Below are 20989 nucleotides of genomic sequence, written 5' to 3' on the forward strand. Positions count from 1 at the left end.
TCTTTTTGCACTTTCAAAGCCCCTACTTAGCCCACTGATGACAGACGTCTATTTTGACCATCATGCAGCTGAACCTATGTGCACTTGGAGCCATAAATTATACACTCTGAAATACTCCCTCGCCCACGCAGATGTACCTCAAAACTCGCATATATGTTGTACAGTATTTCCTTTGGTAGCACTTTTTATTCATCTTTTCACTCTCTTTCTCAAACACAAACACACACACACTTGCACACAGGCAGGAGCTTGGCATGCATAGAAGCAGTCATTTTTCTTGTTAATGTAGCGTGTCGAATTTGCAGGGTGGCGGCGTGCAAATGAAAGGTTGCACGTCTCACTCGCTTGGCAATATGTATTTGATAAGAGCTGTAAATCAACTACTGTAGCAGAGCAGAGCTTGCAGGGACAGAGAAAACACATGTTAATGGAAAGAAGCTCTAAACTGTAGGGAAATACTGTATGTGCATGTACAAGTGAGACAGAGCAACAGAGACAAAGAATAAAGTTCATCCAGAGCTATTTGTGTGTACAGTGTTTTAAAGGAGTAAATAGTTGGAGTGATAAATGCAAGTGCACCAAAAACAAAAATACTAAACAATGCCAGCACAACTCACTCACACTTCTGAGAGTGAATGTCATTTTATGGTGCTACATAGGGCAGGAGATCTGAAGCTTACAGATCCTATGCACCCCACTAGTCCCATAAAACTGGTGTATAGCCTGGCTCCTTGTGTGTATGTGTGTTTGTGGTCTCAGCAAGCCAAAAAGAAAGTGTGGAAGGTATATTTACCTTAATGGACAAAAGCACTATGGGTCTATTTTGACAAGGTGAAGGTAATACTGTCATTACTGTGCCCCAGCTAAAATAACTCTGTATTATAATAACAGACAGTCCCATCATAACGCCTGCTCACACCCACACAAGTACATAAAAAGTACATAAACACACTAATACAAAGATCGATGCCTGCTAATACCCCACAAACAAATTAAATTAATCTTCAACAGACAAATTTAAGCTAGCTGTGCAAGAAAACCTTCTAAAGAACATGCTGGTCCTCATAAAGACAGAACACAACACATTCACTCCGATGTATTTTAACATCACGGTGGTAGAGGAAAATAGGGGTAATATTTGGAGAAATGGCCATGGTGGCACTATGTGACCCTTATTACTCATAAAGAGTAATAAAGGCTCTAGATGTGGACTACTGCTCGTGTTTTCCCTCATGATTATTATCACTGGGGTGGAAAATACATTTTAGTGCATGTAGCATCCCCATGGCTCCATGTGTCCAACAGTCACAAACATTTCATTTGATCCAGTCACAGCATTTGGATGTTGATTAAAGAATGCAATAATAACCCCCCCCCCGAAACTAATTACTCTTTACAATAAAAAAAAAATTTACTATCTTGCTGTTCGTCTCTGCCAACCAGTCAAGATGCAGATTCTATCCATACCTGTCCTGACTTTTGTAACATGGAGTGATAACATTAAAGGCACTAAGTGTTTTTTCAGAATATTATCATAACATATTGTAATGTTGACATAAATTGAATGAATTCCGACCTGGACTTATAACAGCTAAGCAGTCAATCACACTGGTGCAAACTTTGAGGCATAAAAATCAACTGCCAGGATGTCAACAAGTGGGCAGCAGCATACTGGAACAATAGAACTACTGTATTTTCCTCCTCAGTTCCAATTTGTGTTTCTTTTATTAAAAATACCTAATAATTTTGACTAGTGCTCTTACAAACCACAATTCATGCTATGGATGCATTTTTTTTTTCACAGTCAATGTAAGTTATGCAGAAAAACATGTTCACAGACTTAAATTCAGTTGGAAAACAAAATGTATCCCTCAAGCAATAAAGAATCTCTAGTTTTGAATATTTGAAGAGCAGGAAGATATTGAAGTTGCATAATACTTTCAAACTCTACTCTACTGTATGTCATCAGAAGCAGGGATTGATGCATGGCCTAAACCCTGGAGGAAATCACAAAAAGCAGTCCTGGTCACCCAAAGCAATTCACAGTGAGGTCAATCTTAAAGCACTGTTTTCCTGACCCTTTTATTGGGGGGTGACACGTGTGTGTGCACATACAAGTGAGCACTCTCACTAGCAGATAGAGAGCCTGTGTTGTTTCACTTACTGTTGCTAATGGCATGTTAGTTGGATACACTGAATGCCATTGACTACGCTAAGCTAAGCTAATGGTAGTTACATGCAATAAAAAAGTTATTTCTGCATGCCTGTGCGAGAGTTTCCAGTGTTATTGTTATCATCTGGAGACGCTTTACTCTATCCTGTTCCTGTCTTGAGTCCTGTTCTGAACTATTTCAGAAAATTGTTCTATTTATTTCCTGCCCCCACAGAGCACTTGAGAAAAAGGAGGCTGTTGATTTACCACCGATATAAAGACATGAATTCACAGCTCTTTCACACATTTATCTAGTCTGTGGTCTTTTGTTTTATTGTTACTTCTACATTCTTATCTGGATTTCTTCACATGCAGGTCAATTTAGCAGTGGCAGGTCTGGTCTATTTAGACCAAAGGGCCTGACTGGGGCCAGCTGCTCCCCTCTTTCAGAGTGACAGCCTATTTAAATCAGAGGTTACCACTGGCACTCCCTTTGATTTTGATTTAAAATGAGGAAGCATTCTGTGTAACATGTTACGTTACAGCGTCAGTCAGCACATTTGTAAACACACCAATATTCCACTGGATTCAGATTTGCTCTGGGTCATAAAAGCAGCATATTTGATAATATTAGATGGCAGGAGCAATCTTTGAACAAGTAAACCGATGCATTTTTTTTTTAGGAAAAGGGGGTAAAAACTAGTTTTTGATGCTAGATAACCATTTTAGAAAGGCATAAAAATCAAATCTGCATGCCACATTTCCAACAGACAGAAGCAAATCACATATCATAGATGACTTAAATGGCCTCGTAGACAGTAGGCTATATAACAATGGACGGAGTGTTCATGATGTCGCCGTTATATTTCTGAAGATGCGTTTTCAATCTGTATGGGAGGCTCTGATAGTCGCCATGTTAGCAGTTTTACAGGCAAGAAGGTGGCACCCACCTGTCCCTCAAAGCAGGCTGGTCTTAGGTGGTTTTTGACTTGCATAGAATATGGGAGGTGGAAGCACCTAAGACCATTGACTATAGGTAAAGCTGTGTAATCTATCCCCACTAAACAGTGGATAGAAACACACTCAACTGGCATTTCTTTTTTTTAAACTTTCAAAACATTCACTTCACCACATTTAGATGAAAACCAGGCACTCTGCTCAATTCATCCACACATGTAGCACACTAGCTCCATCATTTAACATTGCCATCAGCAGGCTGTTTGCACATGCTCAGTTACAAAATAAAAACAAAGTTTTTTTACTGCCTAGTGACAACCTACCTGCTATCAACAGGTGGCTGACCAGTTAATAACACCTGCACTCACTCTCCTCGGTGAACTGTCACCACAACAGCAGCACAAACAACAACATCTGCGCCATGTAATACAGCGACCACAAATAACACAAAGATAGAAGAAGACAAGTTCAAATGCTCACGTTTAAATGCTGAAGTCCACTCTGGGTTTTCCAGTTCTTGCTAGTCCTCCGTGTTTTGTTGCGTATGCTTCTCCCTTTGTGGTAATTATCATCTTAGTCTTTGTATTCACTTGTCCTTTTTTCCAAATAATTCATTATGTATTCTGTTATATTCCTTTTCCAAAAGTCTGCCCAGTCACACCGTTGCACCGCCACACAGTGCTCTACTGCTGAGAACGAGAACTAAATTAGCTAATTAGCTTCATCTGCGTTTTCAGTAGTAGTGGTAGCACACGTTTACCCTTAGGTTGGAGGGGGGGACGTACTTCCACTTCAGTATTTTTTTGCTGGACTTTTTAGATGTGTTAAGCTCAAAATATTCATTAATAATCTTAATTAACAACGCAAACAAATATGAAATCAAAATAAAACTCGTCACCTCTCTGTATGTGTAAAAACCTAGCATAACTTGTGGACATAGACACCCCCCCTTTTCCATGTATATTTGGTTCCTTCCAAAGGAAATACGGAAGGGACTAACTAAACGCAGAATCTTTGGCTAAATGTTTAATGTGACGGTTTAAAGGCACTGTATGTTCTTCATGTTTATTGTTATATTTATTTTCTACATGTACAACAGAATGGCTGACTGGTGGACAAAGGGCAAGGGTACAGGCCCCTACAAGCTACTTTGCATGCTAACTTAATTTGATACCTCTGTAAACAACATCTTTGGCATGACTTTCCTCCTCCCATCACTACGTTATCTGGAATTTCTATGTTCAACCGTCATACAGGATAAGTCACTGATTAATGGAAGCTCCCAAAATTATTTTTATACATACACATGAATTGTATTTCTGTGTCAACCTCGCTCATCACATACTTTTTGGGGATGAATGCCATATTCCTGCAGTGTGAATGTAGTGTATCATGTTTAATTATTTTGACATGACTGTGGGACTAGCAAGACAACATTTCTATTGAACGGTCAGAGTCAAAATGCAGGCAATGAAGTAATTTAGGGAGAACATGTCTTTACTACACTCCTAAGTTAACACATTTTCTGTGATGGTGGGCAGTGTGCCGTAGGGTAACAGAGACAGTTATAATCAAATGTTAACTTTATCTTGGATCTCTAATTTTATACTTATGCTTGGTAATCCAGTGTGTTACAAAGCGTTATCTTAATTAACTTCTGATGTAAATGCCTCCCCATCTTCTGGGACTCCCAGTGGCAGCACACAGAAATGTGATTAGCCCCAACAAAATTAAACAAAGAGAGAGAATCAGCCATTCCCAGAGGTACAGTCATCACTTCATTCATAAAATGAGACCATTGAGCACAAGTCCACTTTATGGGGGGGGGGGGATTATGCAGCCACATAGCTGCATTCTCAGCTTGCATGTAGCTGGTGCAGATGGAACAGTACTGTCTGAACACTACAAAGGCCTTGATACCAGCAGAAGGTGGTCACAATTCATAACCAGCCGGCATTGTGTTACACTTGCCAGCGATCAGCACTGATTGATAGCACAAGGTGATTTCTTTGTTCCTCTTCCCTGATTCAAGGTGTGTTAATCAGTGAAATCTGTTTCTGTTGTCTTGACGTCTTCAATGACACAGCTGCCCACTCCTAATTAAATGTTCAGCCATTCAGACAAAATCACGACTGGAGACTTCAGGAGTTCACGTGACCAGCCGTCTTATCAGACTACGCACATTTAAAAGAACATTTAGAAAGACACAAGAACAAGACTTGCAAGTTTTTTGGTTATGGGTCTTTATTGGCCTCCATGAACCATCTTTAAACAATGACAATAGCAAAAAGAAAAACAAATTAAACAAAAATAATAAAAACGTTTAGGGTTCAGATCTACTATCTGTATGCTGCTGCTCATGTGTACACAATAGTGGAACACATTTTGCAGGATGTAACTTTTTTTTTTTTACACTTCAGATTTTTTTACTGTAGGAGTTCTATTTTCTGCTTGCTGAACTACTGCTGTGCATGGCTTCTTCTAAAAGGGCTGTAACCTAACTTGTGTTGTTCTAAGGGAGGGAGAATCACTTTACTGGAGTATTATTGCAAGATGAGCTATATAAGGCATCAAACGTTCTCTATACAAACAGCCTTTAAGAAGAATGTAGAAGAAAATAATAAACAACTGTGGTTTTGATTATGCACCTACAGTTGCCTGTGTCAAAAATATCCATTCATTGTAACAAATGATCATGAATTAACACATTAAACTACCCTCTAGTTTTAGCCAGTTGCTATTCATGCCAGTGCCAACATCTGAAAGTTTAAGAAGAAAAAAAAAGCTGAACCCTTTTTAAAAAAAACTTCATTGGAATCTAGGATGTTCAGCAGTAGTTTAGGAAGCATGTAGAAATGTGTGATTATTTACTGCACCAGATTTCTTCTCTTTCTGGTTTTAAATAAAAGCTGAAATAGCCTCAAAATGATGTCCTTAAAAATTTAAAATTGTAATTTTTTTTTCCTTTGTCTTGACATCCCTACAGTTTTAAAAGTATAGCCAGGTAGAAAGGATGTCAAGGCTGATTAAACTCACAGCGTGTTAAAAGTTCAAATCATCTGAGAGCATTGCTACACTTGTACCTTAAACAACTCGAAACAACGAAATCAGACCCATTGGACTGATTCTTTTGATCACAGCAGTCTTAACTATGTTAGAGTAGGTTAGATACAGTAATGTGTCCAGAACATACAGTGTAGCTGTCATCATCAGTCAAAATATCTATTGCTTTGGTGGAGGCCGTGCAGCCCAGTTTGCTCCTCTGTATGGCGTCAGCTCAGGTCTCTTAAGCTCCTTTTTTCCTTCTATTCTCTGTCTGTTCCGTTTCAGGCCCAATAATATGGGTGTACCGTTTTATTATGTTTAATAAATGATTAAAAAAAACAGTTGCTTAGTATCTGTAATAATCCAGATTCCGATAAAATGATACAACATTTGGTTTCCTTTCTGAAATAAGACCCTCAGATTCACCATCCTCAAGCAATTTTGAGTGAGATGTACGATGGATTGCCTCCATTTTTTTTTTTTTTTTACATCTCATTATGGAGGTAAACTGATTCCTACCCTGTACAAAGACAAGAACTCATTCAATACTTGAAACAAAGACAGGAACATCTTTAGAAAAAGAACCAGTAAGATCACTTTCACATTGTGGTGGTAGATAGTATTGTGTACCATATTTGCACTGTAAAATGTACAAAATATCACCATGTTGTTGGCTAGTGACCTGCAGTCTTATTCACAAGCACTTTGAAGCATGTTTATTTATTTACAACATACAGTGTACTCTGAAACAGTAACACATTTATAAATAAATATTGCAATCTTAACAATCTTACAGTTCTCCTTTTTTTATTTATTGTCAGTTCTTCACGACTCGTCACCTGAGCTTAACGAAGGTGAGGCAACCTCTGCCTGTTCTGTCTTTTTCGCTTTGACTTTATGTGCTATCATTCACCAGCAGGCCTATATTATTTTCAGTCTTAGTCCTCGGCCTTTCTTTTCTTCCTCACCCTCTCAAATGTCAATTTAAATAAATAGATATCTAGGAGAAAAAAAAGGATAATATATTCTTAAATCTTAACAAATCTCTAAAGTAAAAAGCTACAATAATATCTTCCAAAATTAGGAAAAAAACATGGGAAAAAAACACAATTAAAACCTTCGCTTTATCAAAAAGGACAAACAAAAGGGGAAAAATATATTTATAATCACGTTCAGAGAGATGTTTCATGAACCCATATCATTCCATTTTCATTTATATTGTAATGTCATTAGGTATATCCCATTAGATCCAGGTATAACATGGTAGATGTTGCTGTCTGTCTTGTTGCCTACATTTTTAAATAATCCTCATTATTAAGAGTTCAGTCAGGCTTTGCAAAGCCCAAGCAGCTTCCTGTCTATGTGAGACACCCCCCCGCCAGCCCCCCCTTTAGTTTACAGACAGTATTTCACTGTGTATGTTAGTTCACAAAGGTTCTACTGCTGTCCAATCACAGACAAGAAGAGGGGCCAGGGGATGACAGGATTTGTTGTGAACACAGGGAGAAAGCTGTCATTGGCCGCAGGGTTTCAGGAAACAGAAATTAAGCCTTCAATATGGCTAACGTCCTTTCCTGTTTGTAATTGTGCAAGAATAAATGCCTCTGTCTTGGATCCGAGGGAGAAACAGTCTTTTATGCACTTTTCCAACTCTCACACACTTCAGGAAAGAGCATGATTGCCTGAATGCAGAGCTGAATGCCTGGATTTCTAGTTGAGTACTTGGAATATATATATATTTTTTCTTTACATTTTACTTATGAACAATGGCAAAAGAAATTGGGTCACATGGTGTAACAGGAACAGACAGTATCCTCGAAACATCATCAGTGTTTCCATTCAGCAGACTTGGCAGGTAAATGGCAGGTTTGTATCTTGAAACTAGATCAATAAATCATCAACAGCCACAGCCAATGTCGGCAATTTACCATATGAGTAATAAAAAACACTTCTGAGGTTAGGACATGTTGTAAATTCTTGCCGTCCTTGTTTAAAGTTATAGTGGCATTTGTCCAATAACATACCCTGAATTAACTGTATAATGTATGTATACAATGGTTTACTGGTATTCTGAAAGTAAACATTCATAACCAATAGTATTGTTTTTACACTAATATTTTCACAATAAATAATACAAAACAAATTCAATGTGATTTATTGTTTGCTACCATTAATTTCGGTGTGAGCTCGTGATGATTTGATGCTTTCCTTGTTGCCTACAGGGAGCTAAATGTAAGCATCCCCTTCACTGTATGTTCAATCATCTTCTAAGCTCCACACTTCATGTTCCCTTTACTGTTCTCGCACTCTTCCCATTCTCCCTCCAATAATCCATTGCAAAGGCATTACAGGTGAATTGTACTCATTGTCCATCCTCCCTCCTGAACTCATCCTCTGCCCCTCCATTCCTCAGTCACAGATTGTCTTGTAGCCTCTCCATGTAGGTTCTGATTTCATTCTGACCTAGGTCCATATCCTGGCACACCCACTTGATGTCATCCTCGCTCCCATTGGTCATCAGGGCTGAAGAGTTGGTGTATGGTCCTCCCCCACATGAATTATCATTGGGCAGAACAGTGGCAAAAGATGTGAATTTGACGCGTTTGCGTTTGGCAGCTGCAACAGCAGCTGCAGCCGTGGCTCGTGGAGAATTATTTAGGTGCTCCGTGTGGCCACTGGCATCTTTGCCACCAGTAGTGATTGCTGAAAGGCACTGATGCGATTCTGGAACAGATCTGGGCAGGGTCTGTCCGTGGGTGACACCCCGGTGTCCACCTGCTCCACCACTCCCACTAATAGTGCCCATGCCCATAACCAAGGTGTTACCAGCCCCATTCAGCAGGTACTTGTTCTCCTCATATCCTCCCTCATTCCGGTCAATGATGGTGGTGCACTCGTCGGGCAGCCCGCCCTGACACTGGTCAGAGTGGTCCGCTAAAAGGTCAGCCTCGTTGCCAAGCCACACCCAGTCATGGGCATGGTTCATGTTGCCTCCTGCCTCCAGCACAGGGACCTGTTTGTGACGGTATCTGCAGGCAAAGATGATAAAAAAATATGGTGGTCTACATTCCTCAACATAATGTACATGGGCTGAAAGGCTTTACTATTATTATATTCATTGTTACTTGAGTCCATGTACTGCGCTCACATTAGACTTTTTACAGTATTTTACCTGAATGCAAAGCTGACACAGTTGATGAGGAAGACCAGTATTGCGAGGCAGAATACTCCCAGGAGGGCATACATCCCAATCTCCAGGTCTGACAGACCTCTGGTGGTCTGTGTCAGCTCGCTGTTTCCTGTCCCTGGTACCTCCACTTGTGCTGGGTAGCTACTGTAGTCACCTGACTGGCTGGGTCCGCCGCCCCGACCGCTGCTGCTGCCACCACTGGCAGCTTTGCCACCTGAAGCACGATGGGTTACTGTGCTCTTGGTTGTTGTGCTAGCCTGAGAACAGATAATGAACACATACACACAATACATCTTTAAAAGGTTTTGTCCATAAAAGTGGGTTTTAGAGTAAATTACTAAATGTAGAATGTACTGCCTCCTTTTTAGATTCAAAATAAGCATTAAGACTCCTCCTACCTTCCTCATGGCTCCTTCCTCTCGATCCACTGCTGCACTGTTGGACTTCCACTCTCCATCCTTTGTCTGTAGTTCGCCGGTGCTGTTGTCCATCCCTCCACCGTCTTCCTGTCCACCTCTTCCCATCACTCCTCTTTCCTCACTCTTTGCTCCAAACTTAACTGTAACATTACCAACTCCTGATGCCAGAACACTCTTCCTTTTGGACTTCTGGCACGTCTCAGAGATAACCATCTCAACGCGAACCAGTGCCCCCTGTCCATCACCTTCTGCAACTATAATTGGCCAGTGCTGCTCCTAATGAACACAATGAAGATGGGCATTTGGATTTTTAGTGAAGTTATGTGATGAGGAGAATTACCTGCATACATTTATATAAAAACATTTACAAAATTCTATAGATAAAGACAGCTAATACCTGATTTGTGACAGAGATGACACTTTCATCCAGCGAGACAGCAGAAAGGAGGAAGTCCTTGTTATCATAGATATCAAGTGGTGTCACTGAACCATCACTGTACTGGATCCATGCACTGATCGCAGCTTCCTGAACGAGAGAACAGAACAATCTGAGCTTGCATGAAGATATTCCAATTAAGGCATTGTGTCTAACAGCATTATAGGCATAAAGGTCTGGTAGTTTCTGTGCTAAATAGAATACAATAGACTGTTACTGTCATTGTAACATGCTGCATGTATAACGAAATTTAAAGTGTCCAGCATTTTAAAGCAATACAGCCATATATCAATGTACTCCTACTACTATTCTATTGGTAGCTATGGTGACAAGTCCTGTCCCAACTTCCAGATTTCACACTCACATTACTGAACTTGGATGACCACAAAAGTTAAAATGTTCCCACCATGCATAATCTTTCTACTGAGGACAGGCTCTTTTTATATGAACAAAGACTGAGATGACTGCGGGATATAAAAGGAGCAGCATGAGAAGCATTGACAGTATCATTGTTTTTGTTTTAAGGTACACAACTTTGATCAAGTCTTGCTCGTCTAATCAGCGTGTGATCATGATGCAGCCGACAGCAGCACAGAACAACAAAGAGACGGAGTTGGAAACTACCTGAAGAGGAAAGTATTTAGCAACCTATATTTTACCTCACTTGTATAAACTGTGCTTTTTACTGCCCCCTAGTGGCTTTCTACGGTTCACTTAAAGACAGATCAAGAAAAGAATATTTCCATTTATTAGATGAAAGGAGCTATAGATTGCAAAAAGCATATGGCCGAATTAATATTTCAGCTCTGAAAGCTGAAAAGCTTTGAGAATAAAGAAGTACCGATATTCATTGGTGGTGGCCTTGGTAGCTTGACAGTGTGGTCTTCAATATAATAGGAATAAACAGGATGTTGTTTCTCATACAGAGAGACACGTAACCTCCCATCTATTCACTCACACAAACAATCAGCATGTAAACACTGATGACAGAAACCTACTCTTGTTTTCTTCAGCCTCTCCATCTATTACAACAAGAACAAATACCCCCAGACCCTTTGGTAACCTCTATACATACCAAAAAACCTTAAGTGATTAAATGATCACAGTAAGAGAACCACACTAATTTCCCCTCAATAAAAACGTTTTTGCTTCCCTTAATAAAAACACAGCAAAAAAAGCTGCTTACAAAAGTAATTAGGAGCCATCCTGAGGACCACTGCTGAATCCCTTTTAATTCCCCCTTTTCCCTTCTTTTCATCCACATTTCTTCTTTTCTTTACTTTCATTTCCTATAATTACATCATTCTGCACAGGTAACACTGAATAAATTAAGTATTTTCATTGTGATGAGCTGCTTCTTGTCCAATTAGCCCTTGGATAGAAATGATGATGTAGGCTATTGTTTGATAAAGAAAAAATAGAAGAGGAGCGAGGGGGGTGAGGGATAATAACTTGAGTGTGATAAAAAAAAAACCCCTTGGCAATGTGATTAGACAGTCAAGAATAGCTTGTCACATGGTACACTAAAGACAAATGTATCATTGTGGTTTCTATTTTTTTTTATTGGATTGTATTTCCAGTCTGACTTCTCTAAAATAAAAAAAAACAGTAGACCTTTAGGTGGTCATACTCGTAACGATGAGTGCTACAGCCTGAAACTCACACACCACTAATTAGAAACTGATTATAGGAGAGATAGCAGCGTGATGATGTTCAGAGCACAGAATTACTCTTCTAGTCTATTATTACACCCTTACGGGCAGTACTGAAGGCTTAAGATGTAGTCCACCAATTTACATATGTGTATGATATAAACCTTGGTGTCTAGGCAGGCAGGTGTCTGAAATGTGCAAATTGCATTTAAAACAGCTGACAAATACACAAAACTAAATGAATTGGCATCATAATAATCAATCAAGTCAATTCTAATAGGAAGACTGTATAGTCAAGGGTTAGGAGTGTGTGTGTTTATCCAGTGTAAGTCCTACCTGCTTAGGTGTGTGCAGCAGGTCTGTGGCTGTTGTCATTAGCTGTATAGCCTGGTTATTTCCAGGACTCGCAGTCATACTTAGGGACAACGATGCAACCAGCTGGACTCCCAGATCTGTGATGGTTACCTAGAGAAGCCAGAGTTATTGAATGTCAGTCTGAGAATCAGCCAATGAGGCAACTGAGGCTGGCTCTCATTCCCACCTCAAAAGAAACATTATTGTTGTGTTTAAATCTTTGCCCAATAAGGTAAAGAAGCTCATTATTCAGATGCAGTGTGTACATGGACCACCCTCATACACTTGATCTACAATTTAGATGGTTTCCTATTAAGCTAAAAAAATGTCCTCCTGCATAACCATCCATATGGGGGGTACTGGAGCCTGTCCCAGCTATCAACAGGCACTGAAAGGTCACTGGATAACCATTGATCTTAAAAATGGGATACTATAATAACACTACTTTCATGATAAAAGTATACTGTACCTTGTGATCCAACACAGTCACAGTCTTCTCTGCAAGGATAGAGTCTGAGAGCGGGGACAGAACCTGCAACAAAAAAAATCAATGGTTGTAGTTCAAATATCTGTCCATCCTGTCCAAATGAAGAATTATATAACCAGGTTGGTTGTAGTAACATGCTAGCAAATAATGATATACAGTTTTTTGTTGTATTGTGAAGGCATGGAGAGCAGCTTAACACTACAATGCATTGGCCACAGAAACTGGCAGTAAGTTAGAAAGCTAACACAGACAGGCTGATCAGTGGAGTCCTGTCTACACTCCACACCATGTGTTATGTCTGAAGCACACATGCAAACACAAGCTGATGGTATTGTTTGGGTAAAGAAAGTGCTGGTTTGAGAGCGCTGCTACTGTCATTTCACATCGCTCCGTGTAACACACGCTGAGTAATGAAAACATGTCCACACCCGTTCACATAATGTTCTGTCTGCCTTCTAGCTGTGATCCAGTGTGTCAGCACTCAACTAACACAACAAGGCAACACTAAAGAAGACCAAAACTAAAAGAAAGCAGATGGAAAGAGAAGAGGGGAGAGAGTGTGTAAGTGGAGAAATAAATGGAGAAGGTGTCAGAGGGAGAGAGACAATGATAAATCGAGGAGGACAGAAAGTGAGAGGGGGCAGAAAGGAGGAGCACGAAAGAGATTTGGGCACAGATGGAAGGAGAGAGGGAGCAGTAGACAGACAGTGATAGAGATTAGGAACCCCCGTGTTGTAGTGTACTACTCCACCCGGCGACAGGAGGACAGGCAGATCTGATTGGTCTACAAAGAAAATCTCTCAGTGAACGTGTCGGGGCGTCAAACTCAATCCCACCCTCAGCGAGGTAACGAAATGCAATGATTGACGGCTCTGGGATTGCTCTTCAAGACCGGCAGAGAATAAGAAGGGAGAGAAAGAGAGACTGGGGGAGGGGAGGAGAAAGGGAGGTGAGACTCAGGGAGACAGAGCTAGGAGGTAAAATTGAAATGTCAAAATCTCAAATGATGGCTGTCGACTCGGCTGGCATCTCGGCGGGAATGCTGGGCAAATTCTCTCTCCTGGCTCCTAAAGAGTGCACAGCTGTGTACAGTGTGTGTGCATGAATGCAGCCATCCCCAGTTGGGAGGATGCTAACACACACTCAGCTGTTCCCTAAAATCCCCAAGATATCCTCGACACTTCTGCACTGAACTCAATGCCAACCTACTTTTGCATCACGCACAACACGTTCTTCAGAGCATTCATGCAAATGTGTGCACTTCTGACATAATCAGGAAAATATGTTGCATTTCTGTATGAAAAAAAAGTTGTAATGTTTACACATAGTGGGTAGTTTTGCTTTAGTTTTACTATGGTACAGCTGTAATATAAGACAGTGAGCCACAGGACTGTCCTCCACTGTCACATTGAGTTACAATGGCCAGGCTCATTGGAATTCAGCAAGTGCTGAGTGTGTTAACTGTGTGTATGTGTATAATTGCTGAACATCACACTGAGATGTCAGGGCCAAATCTAACAGTTAATTGTGGCTAATTGTGTAACAGGCTAGCAGGGGAGGCTTGTAGTTGCAGAAGAGGAACAGGAAGAGGATAGAGTTTCCATCACCGGAGTGCTTATGGCTGCACTGTGAAGTGCCAAATTACACTGCGCTACACATAATCAGGCATTTTCAACTGTGTTGTCTGAAGATGTTGTTGAGAAAGCAATACATACATTATTGATGTTGTGTGTTTTCTGAATGTAACCGATACTCTAGGAATTGCAGTACAGCACTCAAGTAAGTTAGTTTCTCACTGAAAATATGCTACTTTGATTAGCAGGTTTTCTTTATTCAGACCACTTAATCAAGAAAAGAACAAACCTGTATAGTGGTCATTCCCAGGTCCCGCCCAATTAAGATTCGTCCATCTATTAGTCTGGCAATGCGAGGTTCATCTACCTGTTGAGCACATAAAGAGCAGTCAGTCACTTACATTTATCCTGTTAATCATTCCTTCCTTCCTTGCTTCCTTGCTTCCATCCATCCATCCATCCATCCGTCCATCCATCCATCCATCCATCTTCTGCTTATCTAGGGTTGGGTCATGGGGAAGCAGCCTAAGCAGGGCAACCCAAACCTCTCTCTCCTAGCAGCTCTTATTGGGTGATTATTTTTGTTTACCTACCTTTAGTTGGTCCAGGACCAAATGAGTAATGTCAGCTTGCCAGTCAGAACCCAACATGTAAACCATCTCTCCTCCTGGGTCAGAAGGCTCTGCGACAAAATGAGTGAGGACGCGCACCAAAGCGTACTGGTACTGAAAGGTCAAGAGAAAGATCACATTCAGACTTTACAGACACACTCCACAACTGGCTTCGAACAATAATACGCTGAAGTCAGTCATTTCATTCTCAGTTTGTAGAAGGGCAGCTCTTAACATTTTTCAGGAATACTTACATTAAAAACGTAGAACTTACTTTGACATAAAAACCAATGAAATATTACCTGCAGGGTGCAGCCTTTGCCCTTCCTGTCATCATCCTCATCGTCCTCACTGTCTCTAGTAGGCCTGTGAAGAATAGAGATAAATGAGGCAGAAAGAATAAGGAGCGAGCGAGATTATGTGGTAATTAAATGGCCTTTTTACACTCTACACTCGACTGCAGCTAATCTACTATATAATCTCTTTTCTGGGTTACACTTTCAAAGAAAAGAGCTCAGGTTTTAATCCATGTGGAACTCATTTAAAACACTTACTCACTTGGTGTCCAAGAGTTTAAATCAAGGCAACTGGAGTCAAGGATTTTTTTATTTCTCAATACCAACCTGCCTTGCTTTAAACTCTTGGACATGACTATGACCTGGATGAATGAGAGCAATGGAAGGCCTAACTGACCCAGCAATAATGCAAAAAGAGTTTTTAATCTCCTGGAAAACATTTTTTCTGGACAGTGGAGCTTTTATTAAATAAAAAAATGAAAATAAAACAAAACCCGAATTCTACAGTACAAGACAATGGTTCCTGATTGCAACACATTAGTGGAACAGCTTTTGTGAATACAGGTAATAGCCTAAGGTTTATCACAGCATTTCTGTGCTGCATCGGTGACCAGTGTGAGAGCAGAAGAAAAGTTAGAAAATTATACAGTTTTCTTTCTGTTACTCCAAAGCAAAGGTAAATAATCCCCTTAAAAACAGAAATAAAACCTGAGAAAATGCCTTGAATGTACTATCAGTAGTGAAACAGAAAACCTCTTCCCCTCGCTCCCTATGTTGGAAATCTATCTTTCTTTCTCTGATACACACATTCTTTCTTCTCCACCTCCCTCTGCGTAATATCTACCCAACACCACCAGCAGGCAGGCCCACACAGGGTGTACATTCACACAAGAACACCGGAATGCCTCTGTGTCTTATAACTGTCCCAGCACCTGTGAAACCCAGGTAATATTACAGGAATTCTCTTTCCATTTCCCAGTGCCCCGGTCGCACATGTGTCTGTGTGAGAGTGTGTGCCTAATAGTGCTTGTGTTTCACTCTGTGAGATAGTGGTTAGGGGAGATGGAGGTGTGAGTGTGTCTTGTTTGTGCACACGGCTTGGTGGCTATCTGAGCAGAAATTGGGAAAATTGAAAAATAGTCCCAGCAGAACAGAATGGAAGGGTGGCAAGATGGGGAACAGAAGCAACACACACACACACACACTCAAATACACAATCAAACTTTGGGCCACTGAAGCATGCAGAGGGAAGAACACATACAAAGAAGTGTAAATTTAAGACCTAAGACTATAAGCGCACATGCATATTTTATGTGCTTGTAAAGGGAGTGTGGGTTACAAGTCAGAAAGTGTGTGTTGTTAAAGTCTTATTGAACTGCAACTTAAAAAATATGTCCTTATTATGACCCTAAACGTCAGCTCTACAGTCTAAGGTAGCTGCATTTATGAAGAAGGCAGCTTCTGTTTTTGCACATCCGAATACAAATGCAGCCATTCTGTGTTGTACAATCACTGCTGTTTCCAAAATAGTTGGGATGATTTAAACTTTTTGAGAAATTAGGTTGTAAAGTTTAGATTTAATTTAGTGGAAGTTATAATTAAACAACACAGCATACTGAGCCAAAGAAAGAAATGGCCATAATTAATTTTTTCCATTTTCTAAATATCATTTTTAATCCTGATTTGAACCACTTGTGCATCTGAGGACACATGTGAGGTATGCCATTTTTTTTCTTTCCATTTCCTTCTTCCATCTGTAGCTCAATATAAAACTAATGATCAATCCAAGACTTGGTTTGGGTTTAACCCAATAAATACATGTTTTTGATTGGAAATAAATGAATAAAAAATATCAAATATGTTCATCTGTTCTGCAGTTACAGTTTAAAATGTTTATATTCTGTGTCTTGCACTCACACACCTCATTCACACACACACACAGACAACAGGCGGCTATGAATATACATAAATACAAATGGATGGATTTATTCATTCATTCAATGGTAACGACATTATAGCTATAATAGTCAGAGGCAGAGCCTTGACCTTGTAGAATTTATACAGTGGCTGGAGTGATGTGAGGTCTCAACTGTTTCCTTCAATAAACACAATAACACAAACACACACATTCACACTTTGCCTCATTCTGTCTTTTCTCTCTTAGTTGTAGAGGTCCACAAAGCTGAATAACTATTATAAAATAGGATCACAGTCAGCATGGACTCTACACTCACTTTTCTTTTATTCATATGCTGGAAAACTCAGCTCTTATATTTGAAGAAACAATATGCATTGACTGTGCTTTCAAGCAGAACAAATGCATGGAGCAAAGCAAGCTGTAGAAAAAGTGCATATACTATTTTTTAGTTGTTTCTGCTCTAACAAAGGCTGTACTCACTTTGTATTTGACTACAAAAGATTAAAACCTGACCTGATTGATTGATTTTATCTGTAAAACATATCTCACACATTCAGTTTTACTCTTGCTGCAGTATGAAGATGTATGTCAGCTAATTATCCCCCCCCAAAAAATATATTGAATACAGTCACTGAGATATTGAGGAGGCTATTGCAGTGTCTGGATTCTTCTTCATGGCTTTGACAGTCAAGGCTGAAAAGTGTTGTAATAATAAGGCCACTCCACCATGATGGTTATTGCAGACAAAATCTTATTTCTCAGAGACAAAAGTCAAAACTGAGAGCGTTGTTACTTTAGCTGGGAAAGCCCTGTGTTCAACAACAAGATACGATTTGAAAAAACAGAAATGAGAATACAGTATGGAGGAAAACACATCCAGAACCAGCAATTCCTCACACTTCACTGCTCTGCTCTAACTGCAATTGCTGATGTTTGTGTTGTTTTCAGATGGCTATAAAATGTCTTTTCATTTTCAAAATAAAAGGAATCTGAAGCCAGGCAAGCAGAACTACTTTTTTTTTTGTAACATGAATCAATACGGCTGAAACTAATACGAGTGCGTACACTGTTGATGGCCTCATTTCTTCAAGGTCAGAGAGGTGAATTACCTCTTATTAGTGATGATCGGCACCCTCCAGCCTTTGACCTGACTCAGCTCCGTATCCGAGACATCTATCTGCAGAGGCAGCTTGGGCACCCAGACTGTGAGGTGCAGCTGAGCAGACAGGTGAAGGTAGGTGAAGTTGACCGCCAATGACTGCCGACCATGCATCTCTTTACCGTTCACCAAAACCTGGTCACAGTTGGGAGAAACCTGGAAAGAAAGAAAATGGCCGATGCCGTCACTGTTGTATATTTCTCAAACTCAGCCGGAAGTCAGTGTTCAGAACATTAGAGCTCCTGCAGCAAATAAGATATTTGTCACTTATTGCTCACACTTGTACATCTTGTAAAAGCACTTTGCAATGTACCCTGTACGGAAAGGTTAATAATATGCCTTTTCATGCCACATTAGTGGCATTTTGGGCTTGCCACTCATCACCTTCATAGATTGAAGGCAACGTAATAAATGAATAACATTCTAAAAACCTGTAAATCACATTAATTTCAAGACATTAGTGTAATGGCTTGGAATACAAGCCACCAAACCCAAGAATACCGACAACTTTGGCAAAGCATTTTTAATTGTGTGTCACAGATCATGGAGAAAATGTTTTTTAATCAACCTGACTGAAGACAATTATATGTTTTCTGTTCCCATAATTATGGAAATCTAGTTTTAGAACAGCATTATTCAAATGATTTTGATAGTGAAGTGCAAAAAATGCATGTAGACAGTGGATTATTATGGTTGTATTTCAGAAAGCAGACAGCTCCCTAACAGACAATGTGACAGGCAGAAAAATGGAAAACTCTGGATGTTATTCAGTTTCATTTTAACACTTCTCACGTGTCTCACTGTGTGACCGATCAAGGTGACACATTTGAATAAATCCTTCCGGCAATGTCTGAAAGTGAAGCTGAAACTGATTACGACCAATATAGGGATGATGTAATCATATTATAGATCACTTTGGTGGCTGTATTCATGCATATAGTTTAGTTTTTACATTTTTTTCAGAAATTATGACCTGGTTATGAAAAAAATACAACAAAAAAAACCCAAGGACCATGTTGTGAGCAATTTCATGATAGAAACGGGACTAAACCTGGCAACCATATCGAAGAGCAGAAGTCCATGACCAATGTTACAACTCAGCCACAGAGGACGTCATTAACGTTTACATCCAGTCACGCTGTGACAAACAAGAGTCTGATGTCATTGGAAGATAAACTGAGAGGAGAAACAGCTCACACTTCTGACCTGTTGTCTTAAGTTCCATTTAAGGAGGACCTGAACACAGACAAACTCAAAAGACATGATCAACAACAAGCAAATAAATAAAGCTGACAAAAACCCTTACACAGTCCAAAAGCAAACACCAAAACTATCAAGACCAAAGAACATAAATGCAAACCAACCAGAAATGGAAAACAGACACTACAACACAGGACAAGCAAGACTCAAATATACGACACAGGTCTACACAATCACAAATGGAGGGAAGACAAGAGGAAGAAAAACAGACACACACACACGAAACATTCCTTTCAAAATAAAACGTGAATCAAAAGCTAAACCCAGGAATCAGTTCCAAAACTACAAAGAAAAAAAAAGGTAACAAAGGATTACACTGAAAACCAAGACAACAAAACAAGGTTGGTCCGAAAACTGGACCAATATCAGCTGTAGCTACACTGTACTGTAAGTGTTGTAGTGTAAGCCCCTGTTATAGCTTCTGTCCTGTCATTACTTTTGTTACAATACAATGAAATTCATTCACATGTACAAAACAACTCTAAATATTAAACCATGTCTGCTGCAGTAACTGTTCTGAGTGTATTCTTGTCATTCTGCTCTCCTCTTCCTCACTGTATTATTTCCTGTCCCGCCCACTCTTATTTCTGATTCTTTTTATATATCTGCAGCCATTCATCTGTTCCTGGCAGGTATATAACTTCTCCACCTCCTTTTCTTTACCCTACACTTATCCCTCCTCCCACACTGTCTTTCATCTCTGCGTGCCACACATGTCCTTTCACCTCACCTCTTCCTGTTTCACCCCACTTACATTTAACTCCATTTATCAGACCGCGTCTGGATTCCTGCCTCACACACCTGTTTCTAATGTCCCCTTACATGTTTCTTCACCTGACTTTTGCAGAACTGACATATTTACATCACTTGATCTGAGGTGTCTGAGGTGAGCAGAATGTAGCAGCTGTAATTATGTACATTTGTGCCAAAAAATATGAAAACTGCTGACATAAATTTGACAGTTTGGGTCACCTTTATGTCATGAAACTAGTTTAAAGAGAAGCGTTAGCGCTCAGGTGGGGGGTCTTCTCTTTCACCTGCACTGCCTCAGCTTTGACAGGTGATAGAGGCTGTGCCAGAAATGTAGCCAAAGTCAGAGCACTTTCCCACTGTCTGAGATGACAGAAATTCAGTGGCATTACAATATGTGGGGTGTGTGAGCACAGAGATGACACAGGGCCACTCCTACAGGTCCAGACTTATTACGGGGCTCACAGTGTTACAGCATAGAGCTGCATTCATATTTATTTATATGATTTTTGTTGCTGAGATATACAGAATAATTTAAAGAATTTTTCTTTGGGGATAAAGGAATTCTGATTCTGATGCTAGTGCGTGCTGGATGCCCGTTTTGTGACCTCACATCAGGTTCTGGCGGATTTTTGTGGAGCTCATGTTCAGAACAGAGTTTCACTTTCTTCCTGATAAGCACAAACAGAACCTGCGCACATTTTGTGCCGTGTGACATTTCCTCTGGTT

At 40.0% G+C, this 20989-nt stretch overlaps 1 protein-coding gene across 1 annotated transcript in view; it reads right to left on the reverse strand.

Annotated features, from left to right (window-relative positions):
- Window positions 1-8323: 8323 nt before the first annotated feature.
- Window positions 8324-20989, reverse strand: part of LOC114441524 (transmembrane protein 132D) — a 169723-nt gene continuing 157057 nt past the window's right edge. The window contains exons 7-16 of the mRNA XM_028414495.1: window positions 18201-18406; window positions 15180-15243; window positions 14860-14991; window positions 14556-14633; window positions 12675-12737; window positions 12188-12316; window positions 10161-10289; window positions 9743-10039; window positions 9327-9601; window positions 8324-9183 (exon numbers count right to left, since the gene is read on the reverse strand). Of these exons, the coding sequence (XP_028270296.1) occupies window positions 8568-9183; window positions 9327-9601; window positions 9743-10039; window positions 10161-10289; window positions 12188-12316; window positions 12675-12737; window positions 14556-14633; window positions 14860-14991; window positions 15180-15243; window positions 18201-18406 (1989 nt within the window). The 3' untranslated portion in view covers window positions 8324-8567. The remainder of the gene's footprint in view (window positions 9184-9326; window positions 9602-9742; window positions 10040-10160; window positions 10290-12187; window positions 12317-12674; window positions 12738-14555; window positions 14634-14859; window positions 14992-15179; window positions 15244-18200; window positions 18407-20989) is intronic.

The sequence above is a fragment of the Parambassis ranga genome, chromosome 9, assembly GCF_900634625.1.
Source record: "Parambassis ranga chromosome 9, fParRan2.1, whole genome shotgun sequence".
NCBI lineage: Eukaryota > Metazoa > Chordata > Actinopteri > Ambassidae > Parambassis > Parambassis ranga.